Source organism: Acomys russatus, chromosome 32, assembly GCF_903995435.1.
Source record: "Acomys russatus chromosome 32, mAcoRus1.1, whole genome shotgun sequence".
NCBI classification, from domain to species: domain Eukaryota; kingdom Metazoa; phylum Chordata; class Mammalia; order Rodentia; family Muridae; genus Acomys; species Acomys russatus.
In genome coordinates this window covers 6,785,337-6,813,141 of record NC_067168.1, presented here as the reverse complement: position 1 = coordinate 6,813,141, position 27,805 = coordinate 6,785,337, and the positions used below count along the sequence as shown (strand labels likewise).

At 44.6% G+C, this 27,805-nt stretch overlaps 1 protein-coding gene across 1 annotated transcript; it reads right to left on the bottom strand.

The window, feature by feature from the left end:
* Positions 1–1,625: 1,625 nt before the first annotated feature.
* Positions 1,626–27,587, bottom strand: LOC127183962 (glutathione S-transferase A4). The gene is made up of 7 exons (XM_051140128.1): positions 27,457–27,587; positions 19,538–19,644; positions 18,439–18,490; positions 11,900–12,032; positions 11,060–11,201; positions 6,605–6,736; positions 1,626–1,755 (listed from the first exon to the last, which is right to left on the bottom strand). Exons 2-7 carry the CDS (start codon positions 19,622–19,624, stop codon positions 1,633–1,635), a joined length of 669 nt encoding a protein of 222 aa, XP_050996085.1. The 5' UTR covers positions 19,625–19,644; positions 27,457–27,587; the 3' UTR covers positions 1,626–1,632.
* Between the last annotated feature and the right edge of the window lie 218 nt (positions 27,588–27,805).

Genomic DNA, 27,805 nt, shown 5'->3' with positions numbered 1-27,805 from the left:
CAGTGCGTAATATTAGTGCAGCTGTGCTCTGTGGCAGCCCTAAGGAAAATCCAGGTCATTATGTCGTTCCACAAGAAAAGTCATGAGAAGCCGGGCGTGGTGGCGCACACCTTTAATCCCAGCACTCGGGAGGCACAGGCAGGCGGATTGCTGTGAGTTCGAGGCCAGCCTGGTCTACAAAGCGAGTCCAGGACAGCCAAGGATACACAGAGAAACCCTGTCTCGAAAAACCAAAAAAAAAAAAAAAAAAAGAAAAGTCATGAGAGAGAGAGAGAGAGAGAGAGAGAGAGAGAGAGAGAGAGAGAGAGAGAGAGAGAGAGAGAGAGAGAGAGAGAGAGAGAGAGAGAAAGGGCTGGGCTGGAGAGGTGGGCTCAGTGGTTAAGAGCACCGGCTGCTCTTCCAGAGGTCCTGAGTTCAATTCCCAGCAACCACATGGTGGCTCACAATCATCTGTGATGAGATCTGGTGCCCTCTTCTGGTGTGCAGGCAGAACACTGCATATATAAAAAACAGAAACAAAAAGCAAATAAAGAAAGAAAAGGCATGATACACATCAGAAATTGATGCGGGGTGGGGGTGGGGGGCTGGCAAGATACTCAGCAGGTTGGAGTCCTTGCCCACAAGCCTGACAACCAGAGTTCAATCCTCAGGGTGACTTCCAAAAGTTGTTCTCAACTTCCATATGCATGTACACACGCATGCGCGCGCGCGCACACACACACACGATAAAAGATAGATAGATAGATAGATAGATAGATAGATAGATGATAAACAAATAAATGTGCTACAGACAGGCTGTACTAGAAGAAGTACGGAGCTGGCATCACATCCCCCAAACCTCTGGCAGGAGCTTTCTTTAGACCAGAGGCCACCCAAAGTCACAGTTGCTCTGGGAACGTCACCAGCTTCCTCTGTCCCCATCAGATGAACCCTGTGTGGGGTCCAGCTTTAGCATCTGACTTGGGAACATAACAGTTACACTTAAAGAAAGCACATCCAGGCTGAGGAAGCTTCTGTTCAGCTTGAATAAGGAAGTGGTCACTGGTTTTGTGTTGATCCCACTGGCCTCTGGAAAGGAAACCTGCGCTTTGGTGGCTCTGGTAGGTGGAAGAGGGCTGCCTGATGCCCACGGTGCTCCCTGCTCCCACTTCACTGTGGGGCTTACTAGACAGCGCAGCTATCCCCAGTACTGTTCACCCTTATTTCCAACCCCGCCCCCAAGTTCTCAGAATACAGTGTACATACTGAAGCGATCCTCTGTCCCCAAGGCCACAATCACCATTTCCCCAGTCACATTCCTAACCTTCAGACAGACAAGAATAATGCCCCGGGTAGCGCAGCACCCTGAACATGTCCGTCTGTCTGTCTACCACTTCTTTATAAGGAACTCTGGTTTCATGACACTTGTAGACTGTCACCCACAGCTGCCAAACTTAAAACAAGCACCTCACCAACCAGACTAGTTTTCACCGTATTTAATTGGCATTTGTCACTGATGGCAGAGAGGTTTTGCTTGTTGAAGACCTTTGCTCCTGGGATCTATCTATACTTTGCTTCTGGAATGCTCAGTAGCTGACCTATGGTGAAACTGCGATTGGATCCTCGCTATAGCCACCTTAAAAACTGCTGCCACTAGAATTTCAGGACGTTCCTGACCACCTCGACGTAGTGGTCGTCTGGAGGTGGCTTCCTCTGACTTCCGGGCTGCAGGAACTTCTTAATTGTAGGAATGTTGCTGATTCTTGTCTTAAATGCCTGAAACAAGAAACAGTGAAGTGAGGGCCTCTTGCAGTCACAACCATTAGAAAATCAGAATTTTGTCATAAGAGGAGGTATTTGGACCTTCTGCTTTAAAGCCCAGGGTGTTGGCTCTGAGCTAATTTCTTGGTGTGTTTGCTGAGTTTTCCTGGTATGGGTTAAGATGTCTTATTAAAAAGGCATTATCATGCTCAGAACATATTAAAAGTTCTTAAATATTTGTATTCTTTGGCCTGTCAATTCTTGTTTTAGGAATTTAGTAAAAGGGAATAGAAAGAGTGTGGGCAGAAAGAACACGTTACAACAGGAGTGTGGTGGAACACGTTAGCAAGGGCCAGCTGGCAGCTTCAGCTGAGTGTGCCTTCCGGAGCCTTCAGGAGCTGGCTTCCCAGTACTTCCTAGCCTCAAAGAAGCGTCATGCTCTCTGACGAACACCTTGGCCTCAGAGGAACACCATACCTTCTGAGAAGCACCCTGCCCTCCCAGGAGCACCATACCCTCTGGCCAGCACTCTGCCCTCCCAGGGGCACAATACTCTCTGGGCAGTACCCTGCCCTCCCAGGAGCACCAGACCTTCTAGGAGCACCATGCTGTCTGTGCTGATGCTCTAAATTTAGGGATTTGGTTTTTTTTTTAGTCTCTGACTATATCTGTTAGGTTTAGAAAGGGCTCTGTATTTATAATAAAAGAACGCTTTCATTATTTTGTTTGTGTGAATGTTTTCCTAGCATGTATGTCTGTGCACCGTATGGATGCAGTTCTCTCAGAGGCCAGAAGGGATCACTGGATTCCTTTGGGACTGGAGTTACAGATGGTTGTGGGCTACCGTGTGAGTGCTGGGAACTGACCCTGCCTCATCTGAAAGAGCAGCTAGTGCTCACGAGAATGTTCTTTACATATAGCCAACCCTGAGAACTGGCATTAAGGCAATACAGGGAAAAGAATGATGATAGAAAGGCAGGCTTGAGATTTTCTATAAGGTATTTCTGTGGTAGCCCAGGAGGGTGTAGGATCTGGGAGAGACGTGCAGGCAGGTGCACTCTGACCTGCGGTTTCCAATGTTCCATACTGGTCTCCACTTGGGCAACCTGCTCAGGCTATCACTCAGAAGCCACCTCACCCTCCATCCCTCCCACCGCCTCACCCCCCCCCCGCCCCGCCCCAGTCCTCCTGCCCCCCCCCATTACATACACACAAAAAAACCCACCCTCTTTCAGCCTCATGCTGGGCCGGTAGTAATTAGCATTTGTCTTTGAAAGGGCTTGTTTATCTGTTTTGGAGCTAGTGCTCAGCAGATCCTGGGGTTCCTGGGCCTTCCTTGGACTCTCTCTTCTGACCTCCCCTCAGCTCCTGCGCGTTCTGCCCTATTGTCACTTGTAGAGCTACAAAAAGGCTTCTTTTCAAAATTCTATGAAAAGGCTAAGATTTTACCTAGACATTTAAAACATGCTGTAGTGGTTATCTCTGAAATGATTGTCAGTAATTAGCATAACCCTAGAAGCTGTATATATGCACACATACATTTTTTAAAAATAGAAATAGCTGCCAGGCAGTGGTGGCACATGCCTTTAATCTCAGGCAGAGGCAGGAAGATCTCTAAGTTTGAGTTCGAGGCCAGCCTGGTCTACAGAGCCGATTCCAGGAGAGCCAAGGCTACACAGAGAAACCCTATCTCAAAACAAAAACAAAAACAAAAAAACCCAAAAAACTACCCCCCCCCCACATAAAACCAAAACACCCAGAAATAGCTAGAATTCTAACTTAGCAGTTATTTGTAAATAACCTCTGTTCTTTTTCCTTTTTCTTCTTCTTCCTTTCCACAATGGGGTTTCTCTGTGTAATTGCTCTGGCTGTCCTGGAACTCTCTTTGTAGATCTCAAACTCACTGGCCTCAAACTCACAAAGATCCACCTGCCTCTGCCTTCCGAGTGCTGGGTTTAAAGGCGTGCTCCACCATGCCCGCCCTACTAACCTCTGTTTTCAAAACAGGGAAAATAACTGAAGTTTGGAAAGGCAGCCCAGAAGTTAAGAGCACAGGAGCAGTCTTCAGTTGCCAGTACCAACATGGCAACTCACAACCACCTGTAACTCAAGTCCCAGGGGATCCAATATACCCTCTGGCCTCTTTCTGGTACCTCATGCACAAGGTTAACAGATTTACATATGGGCAAACACCTACCCAAATTTTTAAAAAGGAAAGGGAAGTGATGCAAGTGTGATAGCTCACGCTCTTAGTCCCGGCACTCAGGAAGCACAGTCAAGTGGAAGTCTGTGAGTTTGAGGCCAGCTTGGCCTTTATAATGAGCTCCAGGCCAACAAGGCTCTACAGTCTCACAAAACAACAAACAACAAGAACAGAAAGGGGATTATCCCTGTCAATAGTCAGCCATGAATGGTAGAGGGGCTCATGGGGCCCTACTGCTCTCAGTGGGGAACTATTGGCTATGACAGATGCTTGGGGAGGGACCATTGTTTTCAGTATGTTGTCACTGGTAACCCACCACACTTCAGTAACTCTAAATATGACATGAGAAAGGAAAGAGCAGTTCTCTATAGTGGAAGGTGGAGAAACTATCCAGAAAGCATTATAAAAAACAAACAAACAAAAAAAGAAAACAAGGCACCAGAGAGATGGCGCAATGGTTAGGAGCGGTGACTGCTCTTCTAGAGGACCTGCGTTTGCTTCTCAGCACCTGAGTGGTGGCTCACCACTGTCTGTACCTCCAGTTCTAGGTGACCCAACACCATCTGCTGGCCTCTGAAGGCATGTGCACACATGTAGTGCGCGTGCGCACACACAGACACACAGACACACGAAACTAAATAAGAAAAATAAACTGAAAAGACTATCTTTCATTGTATGCTTTAAGAAAACGGTGGCTAGGATATAAGAATATATGCTTGTGTCTGCATAAAAGGCAACAGTGGGAGAACACACAAGAAACCAATAAAAGGACAGTGGAGACGAGAGCGTGGGGCCACTGTAGAGATGGGATTTCTCAAATTGTGCCCTTTTTTATGGCTCTGTTTCTTAAAAATGGTATTGTTGGGGCTGGAGAGATGGCTCAGTGGTTAAGTGCACCGCCTGCTCTTCCAAAGGTCCTAAGTTCAATTCCCAGCAACCACATTGTGGCTCACAACCATCTATAATGTAATCTGATGCCCTCTTCTGGCCTGCGGGTGTACAAGCAGACAACACTGTATACATAATAGTAAATAAATCTTTTTTAAAAATGGTATTGTTCTATTGCTCAATGAAAATGAATAATATTATACCACAGAACAATATTAGTTGACATATAAATATATTATTGCTTGCTGAAAAGAACATTAAACACAGACCACAAAGTCCGTATTTAGTATAACTCCATTTTAGGGAAAACAAAGTGACAGGTGAAGAAGTGTCCTGCCAGTAACACTTGGGTTGTAGGAGCATAGGTCTTTTTTATTTTCACTTTTTGGTTTAGATAGTGTAAGTGCATGAACATACCTTTTCTTTTGTAATAAGAAGGAAGAAATGATGTTCTTTTTAAAAATATAATACGGGGCTGGAGAGATGGCTCAGAGGTTAAGAACACTGTCTGCCCTTACAGAGGTCCTGAGTTCAGTTCCCAGCAACCACATGGTGGTTCACATGCCCTCTTGAGCACTGTACACATAATAAATAAATAAATCTTTAAAAAAATATAAAAATATAATACGTATTTTTATTTATGATTCAGATTACCTGAAATTCTTTACATTAAGAAGATTAACTAATTCCTTTTTAAAATTTCATTTTGTATTGAAAACAGTTATTTTCATACAATACACTCTGATTATGGTTTTCCACCCCTCTCTTTTGTTTCCCACATTCTCACCCATCCAACTCCACATCTTTCTCTCTCTCTTAAAAAAACAAAAGACAAATAAAAGACAAACAGGGATAAAACAAAAAGAACAAACTAACAAATAAAAGAAAAAACTAAAGAACAAGCAGGAGAAACGTGTATGCATGCAGATAGACACACACACAAACAAAACTCATAAAAACTCAAAATTAGAAACATATAGGCAAAAGACCAGTAAGGGGGCCCAGACAAAGAAGTATGACACAAAAGGAAAGAAAGAAAGAAAGAAAGAAAGAAAGAAAGAAAGAAAGAAAGAAAGAAAGAAAGATCTTCACAAATACCACTGAGTTTGTCTTGGCCATCTATTGATGGATGGAGTCTGCGCTTAAGTGTGATTTGTATTCCCAGTGAGACTAGTTAGAAGAAATGAATTAGAAACACTGTTCTTAACAGACAAAATCTAATGGTGCTCTCTGAGAGTTGGAGCAGGGGGCAAAGTAAGTGTGGCAATCACGAGATTCTTCACCTAAGCTGGGAGGATGATGTACCCGAGAGATGGCCCAGCATCAGGACCACTAAAAGTGGACCACATCATCTTATAGGAGGGAAGAACAAGAGAAAGACTGATATTCTTGCTTCAGCAAGTAAAAATGTTCAGAGTACGGACACAGGAATAAAAGAAAGTCCCGGATGGCTATTATTTGTTCTGCGACCATTGGGGACTGAATCTAGGACATCATACACACTGGCCATGTGCTCTGCTTGTGAGATTCATGCCCCAACAGTTTAAATGCCCACAGTAGAACCTCAAGTACCCACTTTCCCATCATATGAAGTTCCATTCCCTAACAGACCCTATACAGTAAGTGAGAATAAACAGCCCGGGTGACTAAAATAGTGCTTTATGAGATAAATTTCTCTTAAATTTTAAAAATTCATCTTGGAGGCATGTATTATCACAGGCTTTGCTCCTGCTGCATCCCCCAGGGCTGTGTTCACGCTGGCCAGCATCCTACCTGCAGCAGAGGGAAGTCAGAGAGCACGGGAGCGCTGAGCTCTTCCACCATCAAAATAGCTTCTAGCAGCTGTAAGTCTGCCCAGCTGAGCTGATTGCCAACAAGAAAAGCCTCCCCATGGTCTTTTAAAATCTACAGAAAAGAAAAATCATACTTTAATGGAACTAATGATAATTTGCCCGTCAGTACGCTTGTCCTGTGTGGTTCATTGCAGAGTCTTTTGGTGATCTCCAGCGCTGGCAAGAATGGATGACGCCAACACTCTTGCCCGTACCATGAACTGATATTATCTTTTTGGGGATGGGTCAGTGATTATCAAGGCTCTTGTGCTGACAATTTTGAAAAGCGTGGATAAGGTTAAGGAAAACTGTACCCGCCAGTGCAGAGACCCATGATTGAGAGCCCGCCCAGCTGCTGTGACACAGATCAAAATAAGTCACCAGGAGTTAGAAGGCCAAACCTGATAAAAGTGACTTTTTCAGTATCCAGTGAAAAGCAAATATAAAAAGATACTGGAGTCAGCCCTGAGTAGCAAATACATAAGAGATGGTTGACGCCACAAAGAGGGGATCATATATGTAAGAACTCGGGAAAGGGTCTGAACACGTGACTCAGCGATTAGCAGCACATGGCCCTGAAGTAATTCCAGTTCCAGGGGGATCTGACTTACTTTTCTGGCTTCCATGAGTACCAGGCACACACATGATACACAGACATGCATGCAAGCAAAATACTCACACACATAAAGTAAAAAATTTAAAAATCTAAAAAAAATATATTGAAAAGAAAAAAGGTCTTCAGTGAGAAAGTAGCAGTATTGACACTTGTTAACACCAAGTAGGCCTTACATAAACAGTCTGCTTTGGAACATCTAAATAATAAAAGAGTGGTGTAAAAAAATTCAATATAGCCACAGTTGTCTACAAATGAAAAGAAAATGCCTTTGTTTATATTGAAAAACTGGGTAGAAATAGAGGAAACCAGTTCTCACACTTAACTTTTGGTGATGAGAAATTGTCCTAGTTTATAGTCTACAACTCTGAATAAGGTATTCAAACAAATTAAAGCAATACATACTGTGGTCGTTTCAATGAGAAAGGCTGACATTCATAGATTTGAATGCTTGGTCACCAGGGCGTGGCACTATTTGAAAGGATTAGGAGAGATGGCCTCGTTGGAGGAAGAGTGTCAGCTGGTGGGGGGTGAGAGAGTGAGGGATGAGGGGGTAGGCTTTGAGAGTCTCTCTCTTCCGGCTTCCTGTGGATCCCAGGGTAGAAGTCTCAGCTCCTTTTCCAGCACCATGTCTGCCTGCATGCCACCATGCTCCCTACCATGATGAGGACTAAACCTCTAAAACTGTAAGCCAGCCCCAATTACATGCTTTCCTTTATGAGAGTTGCCATGGTCATGATGTCTCTTCATAGCAACAGAGCATTGACTAGGACAAGCATGTTAAAATCTATGATAGAAAATAGCACTATGATGTTACTTATAGGTTAAAACCAAAATAATACTAATAGCACACTCATTGGTCCCCTTTGAATATGTTACTAATTATTTTTCAGCACTAAATTAAAAAGAAAACATTTATCTTTCTTGCTTATATAAACCACACTCCAGAGTAACTAAGCGTACCATAAAGGAGAAAGATTCGTGTTCTGTCTGCCTCTGTCTGGCTACATAGCCCAGGGTGGTCTTGAACCCCAGACTCTCCTCTGTCTTACCTCCAAGGTGCTAAGAATACAGGAGTGCCCTGCTTTACTTGCCTTGGGAGATTCTTTGTGTAGAGAATATTGTGTATAACGAATGAAGAGAGCTGGACATGGTGTCTCACACCTGCAACCCCACACTTAGGAGAAGACACGAGGACTGGGGCCATGGCTAGCCTAGACTACAGAGTTAAGTATAAGGCTAGACCAGGGTACAGTATAAGAACCTATTACAGTGAAAGAGAGAGAGAGGTGCCAATATTTCACATTTATAAATAGCATAGGTTGGCATGGTCTGTTGCATGTTACTGCATTAACACCATCCAAAGAACAACAAGCTCCTTGAGGATTTATGGAATGCCATCTATGAAGCATGCTGGCCAAATAACTGGCCCTAAATCCAATCAAGATTCGAATTCTAAGCCAGGGCAGTGATAGTGCACTCCTTTAATCCCAGCATTCAGGCAGCTGGATCTCTGTGAGTTCGAGGCTAGCCTGGTCTACAGAGTGAGTTCCAGGACAGCTAGAGCTAAAACAGAGAAACTCTGTCTCTAAAAACAAAACAAAAAACAACCCCAAAAAGATTCAAATTCTAACTTCCAAATTACAGGGCATTCAGGAACAGCGGATTACGCTGTATTGACAAAAATCCAGCCCAGGAAATCGCATAAAAATGCAATACAAAAGAAGAGGAAAGCCGGGTGTGGTGGCGCACGCCTTTAATCCCAGCACTCGGGAGGCAGAGGCAGGAGGATCTCTGAGTTCGAGGCCAGCCTGGTCTACAAAGTGAGTCCAGAACAGCCAAGGCTCCACAGAGAAACCCTGTCTCAAATAAATAAATAAATAAATAAATAAATAAAAAGGAGGAGAGGCAAGAAAGGGGACCTAACAGATAAAAATGGCGCTCAAGTTTTCTTTTTTTTTTTTTTTTAAAGATTTATTTATTACATATACAATGTTCTGCCTGCTTGTACACCTGCACACCAGAAGAGGGAACCAGATCTCCTGATAGATGACTATGAGCCACCATGTGGTTGCTGGGAATTGAACTCAGGTCCTCTGGAAGAGAGGACGGTGCTCTTAACCGCTGAGCCATCTCTCCAGCCCCAAGTTTTCTAATTAGGATCGTAAAGTTGGGTTTGACCCACATTTGAATAGGTGAGTCTTTTTATTTTATTTTATTTTATTTTTTTAGGTGAGTCATTTTAAAGTGCTTTGGAAAGTATTAGGAGGGAGACTCCTCGGTTTAAATTCTGCAGTAAACTAAACTGTGTGACATTTGAAACGGAAGGAGCTTCAGTAACACTGACACTGTCCCTGCACCCACAGAGCTCTCAGCTAGAGTGCTGAAGACTGACAGAGCCCTGTACTATAGTTTACTCAGTGTCCTACACAACCTTTAGTTGTGGGCTCTACATGAATAGATCTTCCTTACCATTCTACTATGTGCTGCCCTGAAGGCTCAGAAACTGACCAGATGTGTTGTGAGGACAGTTTTCATTGGCATTTTCTACTGAATGCTCCACAAAAGCTTCCAATTTAAAAGCTTTTGTCCTTTTTTTTTTTTTTTTTTAAATTAAGGCACAATTAGCCTCCAGTACCAGGCAGGGAATTCAAAGTCGTGACACCTTCGGTTATAAAGGATTACTGATTCTTTAAAAACAGAACAGAAAGCTGGATGCAGTGGCACGCACTTGTAATCCCAGCACTCGGGGCGGCCAGCAGAGGCAGGCAGATTGCTGTGAGTTCGAGGCCAGCCTGGTCTACAAAGTGAGTCCAGGGCAGCCAAGGCTACACAGAGAAACCCTGTCCGGAAAACAACAACAACAAAACCCAGAACAGAAGAGAAACTGTTTTACTAGAGGGCCTATAATTTTCGTTGTAAGCTGTTCTGCAATCTATATTATTAGAGTTTGACCCAAGGTGCTAGAAAGATGATCTAGTGCTTATAAAAGCACTGTCTGCTCATCTAACAATCCTGGTTCAATCCCCAGAACCCAGCTAGTGCCTCACAGACACCTGTAACCCTAACTCCAAGGGATCAGATACCCTCTTCGGGCCCCCATGGGTAGCAACAGGCATTATGTGGTGCACAGACATACTTGCAGGCAAAACACCCATTCACAGTATAAATAAATAAATAAATAAATAAATAAATAAAATTTTAAAAAAGTTTTGACCCCATCTTAGTTACTTTTCTGTTGCTATAATACTAAGGCAAGTTATAGATGGCAGAGTCTATTTGGGGCTTGAAGGTTCAGAGGGTTATAATCTGTGACCATCACGGCAGGGAGCAGGCAAGAGGCAGGCAGGAATGGTGCTTCAGACTTTGAAACCTCAAAGGCCACCGCAGCGACACCACCCCCCCCCCAACAAGGCCACACCTTCTAATCCTTCCAAGATAGTTCCATAAACTGGCAACTAGGCATTCAAACATATGAACCTATGGCGGCCATTCTCATTCAAACCCAACAGACCCAAAGCAGGCAAGTTCTTATACAGTTTGCCTTTTTTAGAGCTGTATTTGTTTTATGTTGGGTGACTACGTATGGGAGAGGGGGAAACCATGTACCACGGCATGCATGAGGAGGCCAGAGGATAACCTGCAGGAGTTGTCTCTCTCCTTCCACCATCTGAGTCCGCAAACCTGACAGCAGGAGCCTTTACCCGCTGGTAACCCATCTCGCCTCTCTTTTTCAACACTGATTGGTAAATATTCTGCTTATCGGGCGATATGCAAGCTCACCTTTTCAAACACAGGGAAGTAACGGGTTTTAGCTCTCTTCACTATAAAAGCATAGTTCTCCTCTTTTTCCTGAGGGGGTTTAAATGCAGCGTGGGCGATCATCATCATCAGGTCCTGGGTGCCGTCAGTGTACATGTCTATCCTGAAAACACACCATAGACTCCCATTGGAAAGCAGATTCCATGCACGGTGCTGGCAAATGGCACGTGGTTCTCCCAATAAGCCCCGACTCTCAGATCTAGCCAGGTGAATGTAGGGCCTCTGGGAACATTTTTTTGAATCAAAGGACATATGAAAGGTAATAGATACCTCTATGTTGAAGTCTGCCACAGTCAGAGTGGGATTAGGATGGATTAGCGATTTAAAAAAAACTTAATAAAAAGTGTTATATCAAGCAGACATATGGGTGAGTCCAGCTGGGATAACTCCAGCTGAGGCCAGATTAGAGGCCACCCAGAAGCCCACAGACAAGTGCTTGCTAACTGAAGAAATGTCTTTCAAGTTGATAGCAAAACAGGTCATTGACACAATGCTCAAGGCTTGTTTGCTGAATCAGCCATTTGCACCTTCATGCAAAACACTTTATCAGGTCATTTTCTGAGAACCCAGGTTGCTAGGAATGCATATGAGAATACTATCAGCTGACTAGTGTGAACTGCATACAAAAAGAGAGTGTGGCCTATGTTCTCAGCACAAAGCCACGCCAACTCTAGCAACAGCACCTCCCCTGACTTTCTCCCTTCAGTCCCCATTGAAAGATGCAACCAAATCAGGTTTCAGTTGCTGGGCGACCATAGAAACTTGGTTAAAACTGTAGAACCGAAATGAACACTAAGGTACCTGACTCTCTCTTTCAGGTCTTTCCCATACAAGTTGTGCTTGGCAGCAAGGTAGCTCAGGATGGCTCTAGTCTGTGTCAGCGGCATGCCGTCAATTTCAACCAAAGGCACTTGCTCAAAAAGCAGGCGTCCATCTGTGATGCGAAAGAGGGGCAGGGGTAAGATACTCATCTTTAATGGTTTCAACCCACCTGCAGGATGATCCAACTAACTCCACGGGATGGTTTTTAGTTTTCAGTTAAAATAATGAATGCCAGGACCCGGTAGGTAAAGAAATGCCAATCATTTGTTTTGGGTCAAATGTGAGCTTTGTTTGATTACTTCATGCATTTTTGTTTGTTGAACAAAAGCATTTGGTTTTTTTGTTTTGTTTTGGTTTGGTTTTTTGAGACAGGGTTTCTCTGTGTAGCCTTGACTGTCCTGGACTCACTTTGTAGTCCAGGCTGGCCTTGAACCTACAGCGATCCGCCTGCCTCTGCCTCCCGAGTGCTGGGATTAAAGGCATGCGCCACTACGCCCGGCTCAAAAGCAATTTTTAAAAGATTTTTCTATATTTACCCGAATACATACAAACATGTGCACACACACACACAAACACACACACACTTATATACCTAGCATTTCTGGTTCTCAAAGCTTAAAAGTGTAAGTCTATGGGCATTTGGGCATGAAAGGTTGCTAAGAATCCGTCTGAGAATATGCATTCCTTTTAAAGCACATTGCTTATTGCTATAGGCACATATGACAGCAAGAAGCACACAGCAGCAAGAACACATCACATACAGTCCTGGGCTCAATGTCCCTTTCGATCCATTCTACCTAAGTACGTTCAGACAAGTTACTTAGCTGAGCTTCAGCTCTCTAACAATGGTGTCTACTTAGCAGGGTTATGAAAGCATGACAGGAGACAACAGCTATAAAACAATGCCAACAATCAAAGTGAATCAAAACCAAATTTTCACTGGTGACCTCTTATAATAACTATAGTTTATCAATCCTTAACAGCAGGAAGACATTCTGAGGCTTGTGTGTTAGGTAATTATGTCCTTGTGAGGACACTGCAGAGTGTACTCATACAAACTAAGATGCCCAGGGTCACTAGCCAAAATAATCTAATGAGAACACCATTCATGTATGTAATTCATTGTTGACCAAAGGTCTTTGTGTAGCCTGTGCTTATAATGCATGTGAAGATACACATGGTGCTCTTCTTATGAAGAAGGAACTAGATCTTCAGTTTCCACCAATACCTTCACACTGTCCTCATGAACGAGAAATTTTGCCCAAGCTTGGAACCATACCTCACTAGTGTAGTGTAAAGGCCATAGGACTTCTCTGATGTCTTTGTCTGTTTGAGGCAGGGTTTCTCTGTGTAGCTCTGGCTGTCCTGGAACTCCTTATAGACCAGGATGGCCTCAAAGTCAGAGATCTGCCTGCTTCTGCCTTTCAAGTGCTGGGATTAAAGGCATCCTCCACCATGGCCCGGCGACTTCTCTGCTTTCTAAAGCTGCTCACTTAAGGCACTGGAGGATGGTGAACATCACTGTAGGAAACAGTGACAGCTCTCCAAGACCCAGTGTCCCTCTCTTCCCAGATGGTAGGCAAGCCTCTGGCTTTTCTGATTCTGCTTTCTGGTGTGTAACAGTGTCTGTCTGACCATTTACATAGTTTCACTAAGTGATGACCTTGTAACCGTTCTTTGTAAGTAGCAGAGTCGTGATGAATGGAGAGGCTCACAGGCTGTGTTACAGATACTCATTTCCACATTTAGTCAACACTGAATGCACAGCTTAGTGCTGCTGGGCACTGTGCTGCCACTCATGAGTGACAAGACCAGCTAGAAACGATGCCTGTTCCAAGAAGCTGACCATCTTTTTCAGAGAAAATTAAAAAAACAAAACAAAACAAAACAAAAACAAAAAACCCAGATCAAGAAAATAGGAAAAGCAAGGAGAATGTCGTTCTGCCTGTGATCCCAGCACTTGAAGAGGCAGAGGCAGGTGGATCTCTGTGAGTTCCAGGCCAGCCTGGTCTACAAAGCAAGTCCAGGACAGCCAGGGCTACACAGAGAAACCAGTCTTGGAAAACAAAACAAACGAGCAAACTAAAGACTCTAAACCAAAACAACAACAACAACAACAAAACGAGAAAGCAGGAAAACATCTTTGACACTGTTTCATTCTTTTCTCTTACAGAAGGCACCTCAGAGGCCAAGGGAAATGAGTGTAATCTACCAAACTCACGTGGTCTCGAAACAGCTAAGCGAATGACAGTGAGCCTTCTGCTTCTCTGCTGTCCCTCACGTGCTTCCCCTGCTCAGAACAGGGGGGCCTAGGAGGATGTCCCCAGTGTGACAGCAACATCACAGGGAGGCCTAGGGCACTGTGGGGCTGTTTGGGAACACTGCCTGATGGACTGCTCATCAAAAGGCTATGGAGCTATAGTCACTTACGTGTATCTGCAAGTACCCACCATGAGCCAGAGGCTGTCCTTGGAGTGAAAGAAGGAAAATCAAAGAGAAGGAGGAAGTTCAGAAAGACAACCAAGTCCCTGCAAAGGAACTGGGGAAAAGGGCCATGGCTTTCCACTTCAGGGAGACCTGCTGGCACGTGGTTAAGCCGTGGACACAGAGATCACTTTTGTGTGACAAATGAAACAAGGAGGCAGACAAGGTAAAGTCTTGCCCAAAGCTGTACAATCTCATGGGTGACAGGCAGTCTGTGGCCCTCTTCGACTAATTTGCAACTTCATGAGTGTGGGGCAGCCACAGCGGGGATGACGTGATCTTCAGGCAATGGCAGTGGCTTTTAGGCTCTTGAGAGTCTCAGCAATGCTGCTGAAGCTCTGCGCTTTCTTCCTGGTGTGAGAAAATGTTCTGGCAATTGTACTACTAGTAGTTGGTCTTTTTCTGTGGTCAATTAAGCCAGGCATAATGGTCTAAGATGCTGAGGCAGGAGGATAGGAAATTCAGGGATAGCCTAGACTACATTGTAATGCTCCATCTCCTGCTACAGAGATACGTGCACATCTATGCTCACTGTCACTGTTTACAATAGCTGGGAAACAGTGTCAAAGATATTTTCCAGCCCATGAACTAATGAGTGGAGGATGAAAATGTGGTCCATATACCTAATGGAATTCTACTCAGCCCCAAAGAAAAGGAAAAGCATAACATTTGGAGGAAAATGGATAGAACTGGGAAATACTATACTGAGTGAAGTGACCCAGGTCCACAAGACAAATGTCCCATGTCCTTTCTTTTCTTTTCTTTTTTTTAAAGTCCCATCAGTTTAATAACAATAAAGAACCCCAAAAATGGAAAACTGAGGTCAAGGGAAGTGGCCCCTAGGCAGGGGCATAGGGATCCCTGCTCATGGCACCAGGCCTGGCTGCAGGGTCCCCCAGTATTGCTGTTGCTACGAGGTTGGGGGGCAGCGATTGTCCTGTGGAAGCCACGGTCATCTGAGTCAGGACTCTTCTTTTTTTCAAGATTTATTTACTTATTACACATACAGTGCTCTGCCTGCATGTACACCTGCAGGCCAGAAGAGGGCACCAGATCTCATTATGGATGGTTGTAAGCCACCATGTGGTTGCTGGGAATTGAACTCAGGCCCTCTGGACGAGCAGACAGGGCTCTTAACTTCTGAGCCATCTCTCCAGCCCCCCATGTCCCCCTAGCCTCACATTTTTAGACGTATGTGCTCAATGCTTAAATTGGATAATCTGTAAAAGCAAGGAAGCTAGAAAAGGGAGGGGAGAGGAATCAAGAAGTCTTGGGATGGGAACAAACTGCACATAATACAAAAGTAGAAGGGGGCAAGACTTGGGACCCATCAAAGAGGGAGGGAAGAAAGAACATAAGGGCCAAATGATGAGGAAGTGAAATATGATACCTTAAGTGCTGACATAGTATATGTCTGTTGTAATCACTAAGTCAACAGCTGAGATCCTGCACTGAGCCAGCATTGAGCCTGCACAAGACTGGGCCTGTCAACACTCAGTCATGGAGAGGAGGGAGGAGAAGCGTTAACCAAACATGGGAGACATGAAGAAGCCATATGGAAACCAACAATTTAATTAAAATATTATGAGAGAGAGAGAGAGAAAAAGAGAGAGAGAGAGAGAGAGAGAGAGAGAGAGAGAGAGAGAGAGAGAGAGAGAGAGAAAACCAAGATACACCTGTAAATGTTGTTCCTAAAAGCCATGGGTTATTAAACAAAAATATCAGTGGTCCCTTGTGAGTCATTGGTTGGTGAGGTCCCAGAAGCCCCCAAATAATGCAAGCCATCGTGTCGCTCTTGGTTTCCCACCAGCACTAGACTCTACTTCTGAGGACACCACTCCCTTTGGCTTCGGGACATAGAGAAATCAAGTCTGAACTGAACCGGAAGTCGCATCCCTGCAGCTAGCTCTCATCAGACTGTAACACCCTGCAGAGGCTTCTGGCGGAGAAAACCCAGCCCCCCCCAGCCCCACCCCCACCCCCGTGGTCTCACCCAGCTGCAGATCAAGCATGCTACACCACTGATCTGCTGGGCAAAACGTGCTCACTGGTGCAATAGTCGTATGATTATTGTGGGGATGATCAACTACTTTTCTGGTTGGATTTTAGACCACCCTGTATAAGAAAGGGCTCATGCTGTAACTTGGTCCAAGGCTTATGGCTGAGGAGGTCATAAACTCAAAGGAGCATCTAGTACTCTGGCTTGCTGAAGGGCATGTTGTCCAAATACGTCCTAACCATTTATATTTATGCTCACAGAGTAGTGCTGCAGTCAAACCTTGGTCAAGAACTGTTTCTTTTTGTGGTGGGTGGCAGGTACAGAGGCTCCTTAGTGGTCAAGGAGCTGAGAAAGTGACTGGTGCCTGCGCAGGATATGTATATCACTATTCCCCAAGACTTCCAGCGGCACCATGAAGGAGGGGTCAGCATGAATGGAAGTGGAAAGATGGGAAGGGATGCTGTAAAAGGCTCTCTCTGGACCACTGCACTCACGGAACCACAGCAGTTATGTACTGTGGCTAGCTCAAGACTGGGCCCATCAGCATTCCACCATGGATGGGGGAAGGGCATTAGGGCCCCACTCTTCCTGGAGGAGCCATTGATAGTTAATGGGTATTGGGAAACGGGGGAGTCGTATTCATCACTGGTGTAGCCATTTGTAAACTGCCCACGCTCCAGTAAATAACTCCCCAGCCATGCTCATAGAAACAGATTTAACTGCTGGGCGGTGGTGGTGTGGGCCTTTAATCCCAGTGCTTGGGAGGCAGAGGTAGGGGGATCTCTGTGAGTCTGAGGCCAGCCTGGTCTATAGAGCAAAGTTTCAGAATGGCCCAGGCTACACACAGAAACCTTGTCTTGAAAACTCAAATAAAGAAATAAGTAAATGACAGTTCTAACTAAATTCAGTGATTAAACAAGTACATAAGGTGGGCTGGAGAGATGGCTCAGCGGTTGAGAGCACTGACTGGTCTTCCAAAGGACCTGGGTTCAATTCCCAGCGCCCACACGGCAGTTCACAACTGTCTCTAACTCCAAGATCTGACACCCTCACACAGACATACATGCAGGCAAAACACCAATGCACATAGAATAAAAATAAATAAATAAAAATTTTAAAAGTACGTAAGATGATTTGCTGGGAAGAAAAAACATCCAGTAGGAGGAAGAGAGGATACATGAGGGTAACGGAGTCAGGGAGGTGGGATCATAATCACTTACGTGCATAAATGTAATTGTCAGAGAATAAATTTTAAAGGTAAAAAATGGATAAGGTGGGCTGGCGCGATGGCTCAGAGGTTAAGAGCACTGACTGCTCTTCCAGAGGTCCTGAGTCCAATTCCCAGCAAACACACAGTGGCTCGTAACCATCTATAATGTGATCTGACGCCCTCTTCTGGCCTACAGGGGTACATGAAGACAAAGCACTGTACACATTTTTAAAAATGGACAAGGGTTAGTCTCAATTCTATTCTGTGTGTCACAATTTGATAACTCTATGGAAAACACCAAGAAGAATAGACTAGATACACAAGAAGTGGGAGCTATTCTCCTTACCCGCTCCCAGCCACCAAGACAATCTTTTTGTTTGTTTGTTTGTTTGTTTCGAGACAGGCTTTCTCTGTGTAGGCTTGGCTGTCCTAGACTCACTTTGTAGACCAGGCTGGCCTCAAACTCGCCGAGATTCCCCTGTCTCTGCCTCTCAAGTTCTGGGATTGAAGGTGCCAAGACAATCTTAAGAATTGTTAAGGGGAGTCGGGCACTGAGCCGCTCAGAGCTAAGGACCCTATAGCACTGTACTGACTGAGGCCGGTGCTGTCAGATACTTGTTATGTAGGAAGGCTGCAGAGACCACGTAGTTAATACATCAGCATCGCATCGGGAAGACGGGGATTAATCAGCCCATGATTGTGAGGATGTTGGTGCCAGCCTCTTCTAGATGCTGCCATCCCTGAGGCCTGTGTTCTGTGATGAGTTTTTCCAGAGACGTGGTTTTATTTTTCCAGTAAGACAGCACTGAATAAATTGAGGCTCACCCTTTCGCAACTTCTCATATTGTTCTCTCGTCTCAAGAAATTCTTCCTCAAACTAGAGTAAGGACAAAGAGACACCGTTAGAACTTCAATATAGGAAGCATGGAGAGAGAGATTCTGACACCTTTCGGAAATGCCTGAAAGCCTCCAGAGTAAAATCCAAACAGGACCCACAAAGCTGTCAGCTACAAGTATGATGGGGCATGCACTCAGAGATTAGCTTTCAGGGGTGTCTGACCTTCTGACATTGTGACACGATGCTGTCACCTACTAATGTGTTGGCTGCACTCATAGCTATCCTGGGATGCATGTGGCTAGGAGAGCTACTGGTTGGATAACTCTGAAGAGATGACACAGGACCAGAAGACCTTTGGGTGGTTTACCTCTATGGAGGATCCACAAGCCCGTTTTCCCATTTTTGCTTTGCCTCAACTAGCTCTTCCATGACTCCAAACTCTTGTCCTTGCCCTACACTTCTCCAATGATTTCCTCCTCTTTCTTCTCTTCTCCTTCTTTGGTTTTATAAATTTTCCCTTCATTTCAGCCAAATTAAGTTTATGTTTGAGACTGATATATCCAAAAGAGCCTACTCAAGTGAGACTATGGTCATTTCCTGATGAGGTTTCTAAAGCTCTGTGAGGGCGGTTTTTGTCCTTCACATCTTGAGACGGGGTGGGACAGATGAACAGACTAGGGAGGAGATCTCAACAGGGAGAAGTGGAAAGCAAAAACAGCAGTGAGCCCTTGTTCAGGAGGAGAGACATGACAATTCTAAGACATTTCTAGAAAGTCAGTGGACAGAGTTTGCAGGTAAGAGAAGAGCCGGTCAGTGCATCTTACATCTCGGCCAGGGCTCCAGCTGGCAGGGCTTAAATGGCCTCAGAAAAACCAACCAGTCTCAACGCAGGGAGTGAGCTAGTCTTCCCTTAAGACTTTTTCATCTCTGGGAGCTTCAGACTCCCCCAGGCCCTCAACTCCCTGCCCCTCATCCCCTGCACCTCATGACTGTAATCGCTCCCTTTTCTCTCAGCTAAGAAAACAGTTGGAAAGAAAGGGAAGACGGACACAGGACTTAAGCTACCACCCGCAACCAGGAACACACCTCCACTCCGGCCGCAGCCAGCAGCCAGCGGATCGACTCCATCTTGCCCCTGCCATGGAAGTAGTAGAGCTTGGGTTTGGCGTCCATGACTCCTGGTTCAGAGTTCCCTAAAGGGCAGCAGTAAAGAAAACGTCTGAAAGACAAACTAGTACACGTTGTACGCTTCGCCTCCATTTATAGCCGTTGATGAAACTGCGTGAGGATGCTCACGCAGGAGGTAACGCTATGGCAGAAAAGCCCAAAGGCAGGGTAAGGGGCTGTTCTTGTGGTGGGTGACTGTGACTGAGGAAAGGTTTTGTGTTTCTAGGCTGTCAACAATGTCCCACTTCTTGAGCAGGAATAGCAGCCTTTAAAGTTATCTGTTAAATCAGGCAGTGGCGGTGCGCTTTAATCCTAGCACTCAGGAGGCAGAGATAGGAAGATCTTTGCGTGTTTGAGGCCAGCCTGGTCTACAAAGTGAGTCCAGGACATCCAGAACTACACAGAGAAACCCTGTCCCAAAAATGAATCCCATCCCCCTGCAAAAAAAAAACTTACGAAATAGCATGAAATATGTTAATCACTCACTTTCCAGACAAGCCATCTGGACAGAAATTAAACAGAGACACATATGAATTAAATGACAGCATAGATCAAATGGACCTAACAGAAATCTACAGAATATTCCACCAAAACCCCAAATGATTCATATTCTACTCAGGAGCCCATGGACTCTTCTATGAAACAGGTCATGCACTGTGACACAAAAGAAATCCTAGAGCCAGGAGTGGTGGCACACGCCTTTAATCCCAGCATTCAGGAGGCAGAGGCAGGCGGATCGCTGTGAGTTCGAGGCCAGCCTGGTCTAAAAAGTGAGTCCAGGACAGCCAAGGCTACACAGAGAAACCCTGTCTCGAAAAACCAAAAAAGAAAAAAAAAAGAAATCCTAACAGTTAGAAAAACTGAAATAACCTTGTGTGCCCTCCCTGGCTACAATGTGATAAATTCTAAGATCAATGAATACCTAGTAATTATACAAACCCATGGAGGTTAAAAACCACATTACTGGGCTGGAGAGATGGCTCAGAGGTTAAGAGCACAGCCTGCTCTTCCAAAGGTCCTGAGTTCAATTCCCAGCAACCACAAGGTGGCTCACAACCATCTATAATGAGATCTGGTGCTGCCTTCTGGCCTGCAGGTTTATATGCATGATAAAAAAATAAATCTTAAAAAAAAAAAAAAAACACATTACTGAACAATGGCTGGGTCAAAGAAATAATTAATGAACAAATTTATAAAAATTCCTCAAATCAAATAAAAATTAAAACAAGCACAACATACTATCTAGGGCACACTAAAGGCGGTCCTCAGAAGGAAATGTATGCTCTGGAGCTAGGAAGCGACCGGACAGATGGCTCAGCAGGTGAGAGCACTGGCTGCTCCTGCAGAGGACCCTGGTTCAATTCCCAGGTGGCAGCCCTCAGCTGTAACTCCAGATTCAAGGCAATCAGATGCCCTCTTCTGGCCTCCTTGAGCACTGTGTGTATTTAGTACACTTACATACATGCAGGCAGAACACTCATATGCAGAAAATAAGAATAAATATATATTTTTTTAAATCAGAAAAAGCACAAATAGTGCCTTTATGATACAACTCAGGAATTTAGAAAAACAAGAACAAATCAGACCCAAATCTAGTGGATGGGAAGAAATAAATCAGAGCAAAGTGAAAGAAAACGAAACAAAGAAGAGAGAAAGAATCAGTGAACCTAAGAGCTGCTGCCTGAGAAGCTAAAAAAGGCCCAGACCACTGACCCACTTAACCAAAAGTCAGACGGGAAGAATCAGCGGTGAGCAGAGAAACACGGTCACAGACACCAAGGCTTGAGAACCGACAAACGAAAGGGGAAAACTCGGGGCAAGGATTCAGGGTGACATCATTCACAGTGTGCGGGCAAGGAGTCAGGGCCACCTGCCCCATCAACCATAAATCAAGAAAATGACTCAGTTGGATATGGTGAAACATGCCTTTAATCCCAGCACTCCAGAGACAGAGGGAGGAGGATCTCTGTGAGTTTGAGGCAGCCTGATCTACATAGTGAGTTCTAGGATATTGAGGATTATACAGAGAAATGTTTCCAAAAAAAGGAAAGAAAACGTGTGTGTGTGTGTGTGTGTGTGTGTGTGTGTGTGTGTGTGTGTACACATGAGAGAGAGAGAGAGAGAGAGAGAGAGAGAGAGAGAGAGAGAGAGAGAGAGAGAGGACGCCCCACTGACTTGCCTACAGGCCAAACAAGCCGATGGATATATTTTCTTAATTCAAGTGTCCTATCCTCAGATGATCCTGGTTGTGTCAAGTTGTAGAAAGGGAAGAAAAAACAAACAAACAAACAACTCTAACAAGCACAGAATGAGATTACATGTAAATTCGTCCAACGTTGCAGGATAGAGCCTAAAGCAGGCCCTCTAATCCTTTCTTCTTGACTAAACAAAGATTGGTAATGTAGAAAACCAACATTTGGGGCTAGAGAGGTGGCTCAGTGGTTAAGAGCACTGTCTGCTCTTCCAAAGGTCCCAGGTTCAATTCCCAGCACCCACATGGCAGCTCACAACTGTCTGTAACTCCAAGATCTGACACCCTCACACCAATGCACATAAATTAAATAAAAATATTTTTTAAAAAACCAACATTGTTTATCCTTCAAAAGAAAACCCAGTTTTCTCATTGTTTAAAAGTACATTGTCGGGCTGGAGAGTTGGCTCAGTGGTTAAGAGTACTGTCTGCTCTTCCAAAGGTCCCGGGTTCAATTCCCAGCACCCACATGGCAGCTCACAACTGTCTGTAACTCCAAGATCTGACACCCTCACACCAATGCACATAAATTACAATTAAATAAAAATATTTAAAAAAAAAAAAAAAAGTACATTGTCAGAGTTTAAAAAAAAACATGCAGGAGAAAAACTGATTTTTGTCCTCAGTAGACGGAGAAAACAAAAGAACAGTTTGTCCTGAATTTCATTCAAACACCAGCATTCTGAGAAACTGGATGCCAGTTGGCCCACACTTATCAACTCTGTTTTCTACTCCTGCAGAGCTGTCTGAGCACGTATCAGTTAAGCAGAGCTAGTTTGCCAAGTGGGCTTTTTGTGTGATGACCTTGGAGTTGAACCCTATGCACCAGGCTTCAGATGTGCAGCTGTACACAGCTCCTCAGCCTGGAGCCCGGCACACAGCTCAGCTGGGTTGAGCAGAAAGGAGCCATCGTGTGCAACAGCTCTTGGCTAGTTGGATCACTGCCTAGATGAAAAAGAAGTCCAGAACCGTCTGGAAAAATGGAAGAACATGTTAATGCCCGGCTGGTGCTCTGGAGAGGGTCCAGGGTAGATTATCTGGTATTGGAATGTGAATGCCCTTCTAGTTTACTTTATCTCTTGGGTGACCAGAGCTGATGGCTCAGGCAACTGATCAGGATTGAAAGAAGAAAAAGGAAGGAAAGGGAAAAAGAGCCCAAGGTTTCTTCTCTAGGGACTGGCTGTACTGTGGCTGAGGAGAACTTAAACTGACCACCTTTTTTCCTATGGCTGAGGCTGTAAAAGCGGCTTCTGGCTAAAAACTGCACGGGGGTCGTAAAAGGAGACTCTTTGATCTGTAGATAGGCCTCTCCAATAAGGTGGTGTAAACTTAGGCTTATTAGCTGTAGAAGGCTGATGCCCCTGAGTCTGCTAACTTATTTGCGAATCTATAGAGAAATAAGAAGTAAGAGAGATAGAGAGAAAATCAACCACTCACACACATACGTTCAAGAGAAGAGGGCCAGGAGAAAAGGTGGAAGAAGTCAGGTGTCTTAACTTCAACTGAAGTTAAGCTGCTCAATCTTTTTTTTTTTTTTTTGGTTTTTCGAGACAGGGTTTCTCTGTGTAGCCTTGGCCATCCTGGACTCACTTTGTAGACCAGGCTGGCCTCGAAGTCACAGCGATCCGCCTGCCTCTGCCTCCCGAGTGCTGGGATTAAAGGCGTGCGCCACCACACCCAGCTCTTTTCTCCTTTGTTTTCCCTCATTTTCTACTCTGTTATCCTTCATTTTCTCCAATGTTCTCCTTCATTTTCCCCTTTGTTCTCCTGCTCATGTTTATTGTAGCCCATATTTATACTTCTGAGAAAAGGGAATTACCTTATAGTCAGAAGAGTACAATTAATCACAAAAGCAGATGAATTCTAAAATACAACAGGTTACATGCTTTAAAGTTAAACATTTCTTTTTTTTTTTTTTTTTTTTTTGGTTTTTCGAGACAGGGTTTCTCTGTGTAGCCTTGGCTGTCCTGGACTTGCTTTGTAGACCAGGCTGGCCTCGAACTCACAGCGATCCGCCTGCCTCTGCCTCCCGAGTGCTGGGATTAAAGGATAAGTTAAACATTTATTATCTATATATCCATTATGTAAGTTCATGGCGAGTTCAGAATGACAAAGATTGACAGTGTCTAAGGGTAATAGGGTCTGATACTTATAAGAGTACACAACTTATCAGTTAGGATGGACCTGGCTATACATTATCCAGCTCTCTCTTAGTTCATTATGATTTCAGGACATTAATTTTGTCTGTCTTTCATTCTAAGAAACAGAGTAAATTCAGACATCTCGAGGTAACTTCGTTCCACATAGGTTCACATGAAGTTTAAACAAATTTGGCTATATTTATGGTCAAATACCAGAATTCATGGTGCCATCTGTGATGGAGGCTTATCTGAAGCCACAAATCTGCTGGTAGGCTATCCTAAGTGAGGCATCTGGAGGTCCACAAAGGTATTTATTGCAGCCATAAACTAACTTTAACTTTTAAAATTATTTGAGTCAAATCAGGAATTCCATAATCAGAGATTAATTCATCTGGAAAACAAAAAGTACATCTTCAATAAGATCCTATAGGAAGTTTGCTCAATCAGAGCTGGTCAGTACCTAGAAGATAACAATTCACACCAATGCCAGATGTATTTATTTTTGATTTTTCGAGGCAGGGTTTCTCTGTGTAATCTTGGCTATCCTGGACTCGCTTTGTAGACCGGGCTGGCCATGAATATAGTCCTGGCTGTCCTGGACTCACTTTGTAGACCAAGCTGGCCCTAGACTCACAGTGATTCACCTGCCTCTGCCTCCCTGGGTGCTGGGATTAAAGGCACGCGCCACCATGCCCGGCTCTAATGCCAGATTTCAGAGAGATGCAGCAGTGCACAATTGGCAGGGTAGTCAGAGGTTGGAAGCAGTTCTGCGGTACATCACAATACAGACCTTGCAAATATCGGATCACCTCCAGAGATCTCTCATGCCTCCTGGACTTTCCCAAATCAATGGCTCCAATGTCAGAGGCTGGAAGCAGTTTTGGGGTATATCGTGGTATAAGGCCTCGCAAACACCAGATCACCTCCTAGACAGCCCACATGCCTAGTGAGCTCCCTGAACAGGGAGGCTCTTGGCAAGAACACTTCTCCTAATACGACTGCATGAGTTGGGCCACAGGTACCAGCTCAAATTTCAGCTCTAAGCTGGGCTTACTTATGAGGCTGAAAGGAGATCGTGCGTGCAAATGGCTAAACATAGCAACCTAAAAAAACATCCCTTCTCCGTCGAAGATTACAGCCGCATCTGCTTGTGAAAAAAGAAGTCAACCTTGCTTCTGTTAGAAGTGAGCAGCATCCTTCTGAGTGCGCTTCTGAGCCGATTAGGAAGCAAGAGGTCAGAGCTGGAGAGATGGCTCGACTGTAAGAGCGCTGGTGGCTCTTTCAGAGGACCGGGGTCCCAATCTCATCGCCCACATGGTGGCTGACAATAGTCAGTAACTCCAGTCCCAAAGGACCTGACACCCTTTTCTGGCATCCTTGGGCACTGCACACACGTGGTGCACAGACATACACGCAGACAAAACATCCATTCACAAAGTTAAAAAGGAAAGGAAATGTGGAGACCTGGCTCAGATGAAGTTTGGGAAACTGAGTCTAGAGTGAAAATTTAATCAGCTTGCCCCTAGGGTGGGGTGGGGTGGGATTGGGGGTGGGGGAGTTGGTCCCCAACTCTTGTCTATTCTTCCTATGAACTAACTACTGGGCCAGCATGGAAGACAGGTAGGTCTTCTGTGTTTGATGTTGCCAGCCAGCAGAGGCTCCTGCACAAAACCAGCCCATCTAAAAAGCTCTCACTTAGTTACGTGTATTTTTACTGCAGCCACCCAGCTCTTCCGTGGGGCAAAGGGTCTGACCCAGGTGCTTGCATTAAATAATCCTCTCCCCATCTCCCATACTCAGAAACTAAACTGCTTACCAGTCAAGTGCATTGGTTTGTGTTCACAAAATGCCAAGGGCTTATCTACTTGCTTAGACGAAAAATGTAAAGTCAAGAAAGAGACTCTTACTTACGTAGATCCTTGAGGCTACTCTAAACAAAGTGAGCCGAGCCGGGCGTGGTGGCGCACGCCTTTAATCCCAGCACTCGGGAGGCAGAGGCAGGCGGATCGCTGTGACTTCGAGGCCAGCCTGGTCTACAAAGTGAGTCCAGGATGGCCAAGGCTACACAGAGAAACCCTGTCTCGAAAAAACCAAAAAAAAAAAAACAAAAACAAAAACAAAAAACAAAGTGAGCCGCCGTCATGTGGCATTTAAAGGCTAGGGCAGGTCTGAGAAACAAACAGAAACCTTAGCAGAGCTTGCTCCAAGAGCCCCAGTGTCTTAGCTGAACACAGCTCCCTGCAAAAGTGGGACCAGGAGGAAAACTCCAGTGTTTGATCATTTGGGTTAACCTTCTGAACATATGGAGTACATACATAGATGCAGAAAGACTTTCTTTACTGTTAAAGCACCATGGCATGGTACGGCTGGGGCCTGCCTCCTTTCTAAGTAGGTTTAAAAAAAAAAAAAAAAAAAAAAAAAAAAAAAAAAAATATATATATATATATATATATATATATATATATATATATATATATATATATATATATATTTCCAAATTCTGCTGTGCATGCCATATCAACCAGTCAGTTAGGACCACGCCCTGCCCCCCCCCACTTAAATCTTACATGCTTATTTTTGAACTTAGAGTTAATATATAGTGTGTGAGGGTGTTTCAGTGTGCCCAGTCGTACATAAGCTGTAACAGCGCAAGCCTGTGAAGGATTGAATCGATGTCCACTGGCTCTTTTCTTTAGAATCACGAAAGACTAGGAGTTAGACAGACTCTTGGGGGGCATGAATACATAGTAAAGATGACGAACTTCCAAAATGGCTGGCTACTTCTACATCTTCCTGGCTTGAGCTAGAAGCCTGGCCCCTTAAACCAATGGCCTTGGCAGTCTCCCACCCCATCCCCAACCCCCGACCAGCAGGTCCACTTTTGATGGACTAGCTCAGCGAGTTCTTGGCGGGATCAGGGTTGGTTTACATAACAGTTGCAGGCCAGAAAAACATTCTTTCTTCAAACTGACCAATTTCTCCCCTAAACTAGGGGAGAAAAACTCTTCAGACGCTTAAAAAAAAACCCAGTCTTCGAGAAGAGACCGATTTTTTGGCGTCTGCGTTGCAGAAGGTCTTTTTTTCTTCAAGTGTGTGGTTCCTTATCCCCAAGAAATGCCTTTCTTCAACTGCTGATCCTCTCGGCTCCTGTTTGAGATTTCTTCACAGCTACCTGTGGCAGATCGAGACTTTCCCTGCCTTTTAGTTATTTAATTGGCAGAGAACACGAACCTTATCAAAACCTCTAGACCGTACCAACTACCTATCTACTATGCAGAAAAAGGTGCGCCTTTTATCTGGCCTAAGCAAGCTTTGAGATCATGAACATGAAATAAATCACAAAGCTAAAACAATTGCTGATTATAAGCTGTAGATTTAGCAAAACAGTGTAACTATTCAGTGCAAGAGGAACACACACATACACACACACTCACTCACTCACTCACCTTATTCTTTCAGGATCTACTCTCCAGGCACTCGAGAAAGAAGCCGTTAAATAAAAAATCGTGGTCCTTCAGATCTGATTGAAATCTCTCCGCCCCCCAGCCATTGAGCATTTAGGAAATGCACACGCCTCCAAGGACTCACTTTACAGCCGCTGCTCGTTAACACTTTCTTCCCCAGGGGGAAGAACTGGTTTGCTCTAGAAGCGTTCACTGGCTCATCCAGCAAACGTTACTCGCTTTTGAGTACACTCTTGAGGTGTTGGCGCTAGAGAAGAGGGCATGACGACTCCAAGTCCTGTGCAGGCAGCGTTTACGTTGTTTATGGGAGAAGCTAGGTAACATAAGTGTC

What these genes read in the sequence shown, in the direction of transcription:
- LOC127183962 (XM_051140128.1), bottom strand. Translation starts at nt 19,624, where the DNA reads ATGGACGCCAAACCCAAGCTCTACTACTTCCATGGCAGGGGCAAGATG. An exon ending in TGGCTGCGGCCGGAGTGGAG is followed by an intron (nt 18,491 to 19,537) that starts GTGTGTTCCTGG and finishes TCCTTACTCTAG; the next exon opens with TTTGAGGAAGAATTTCTTGA. An exon ending in ATATGAGAAGTTGCGAAAGG is followed by an intron (nt 12,033 to 18,438) that starts GTGAGCCTCAAT and finishes TTCGCATCACAG; the next exon opens with ATGGACGCCTGCTTTTTGAG.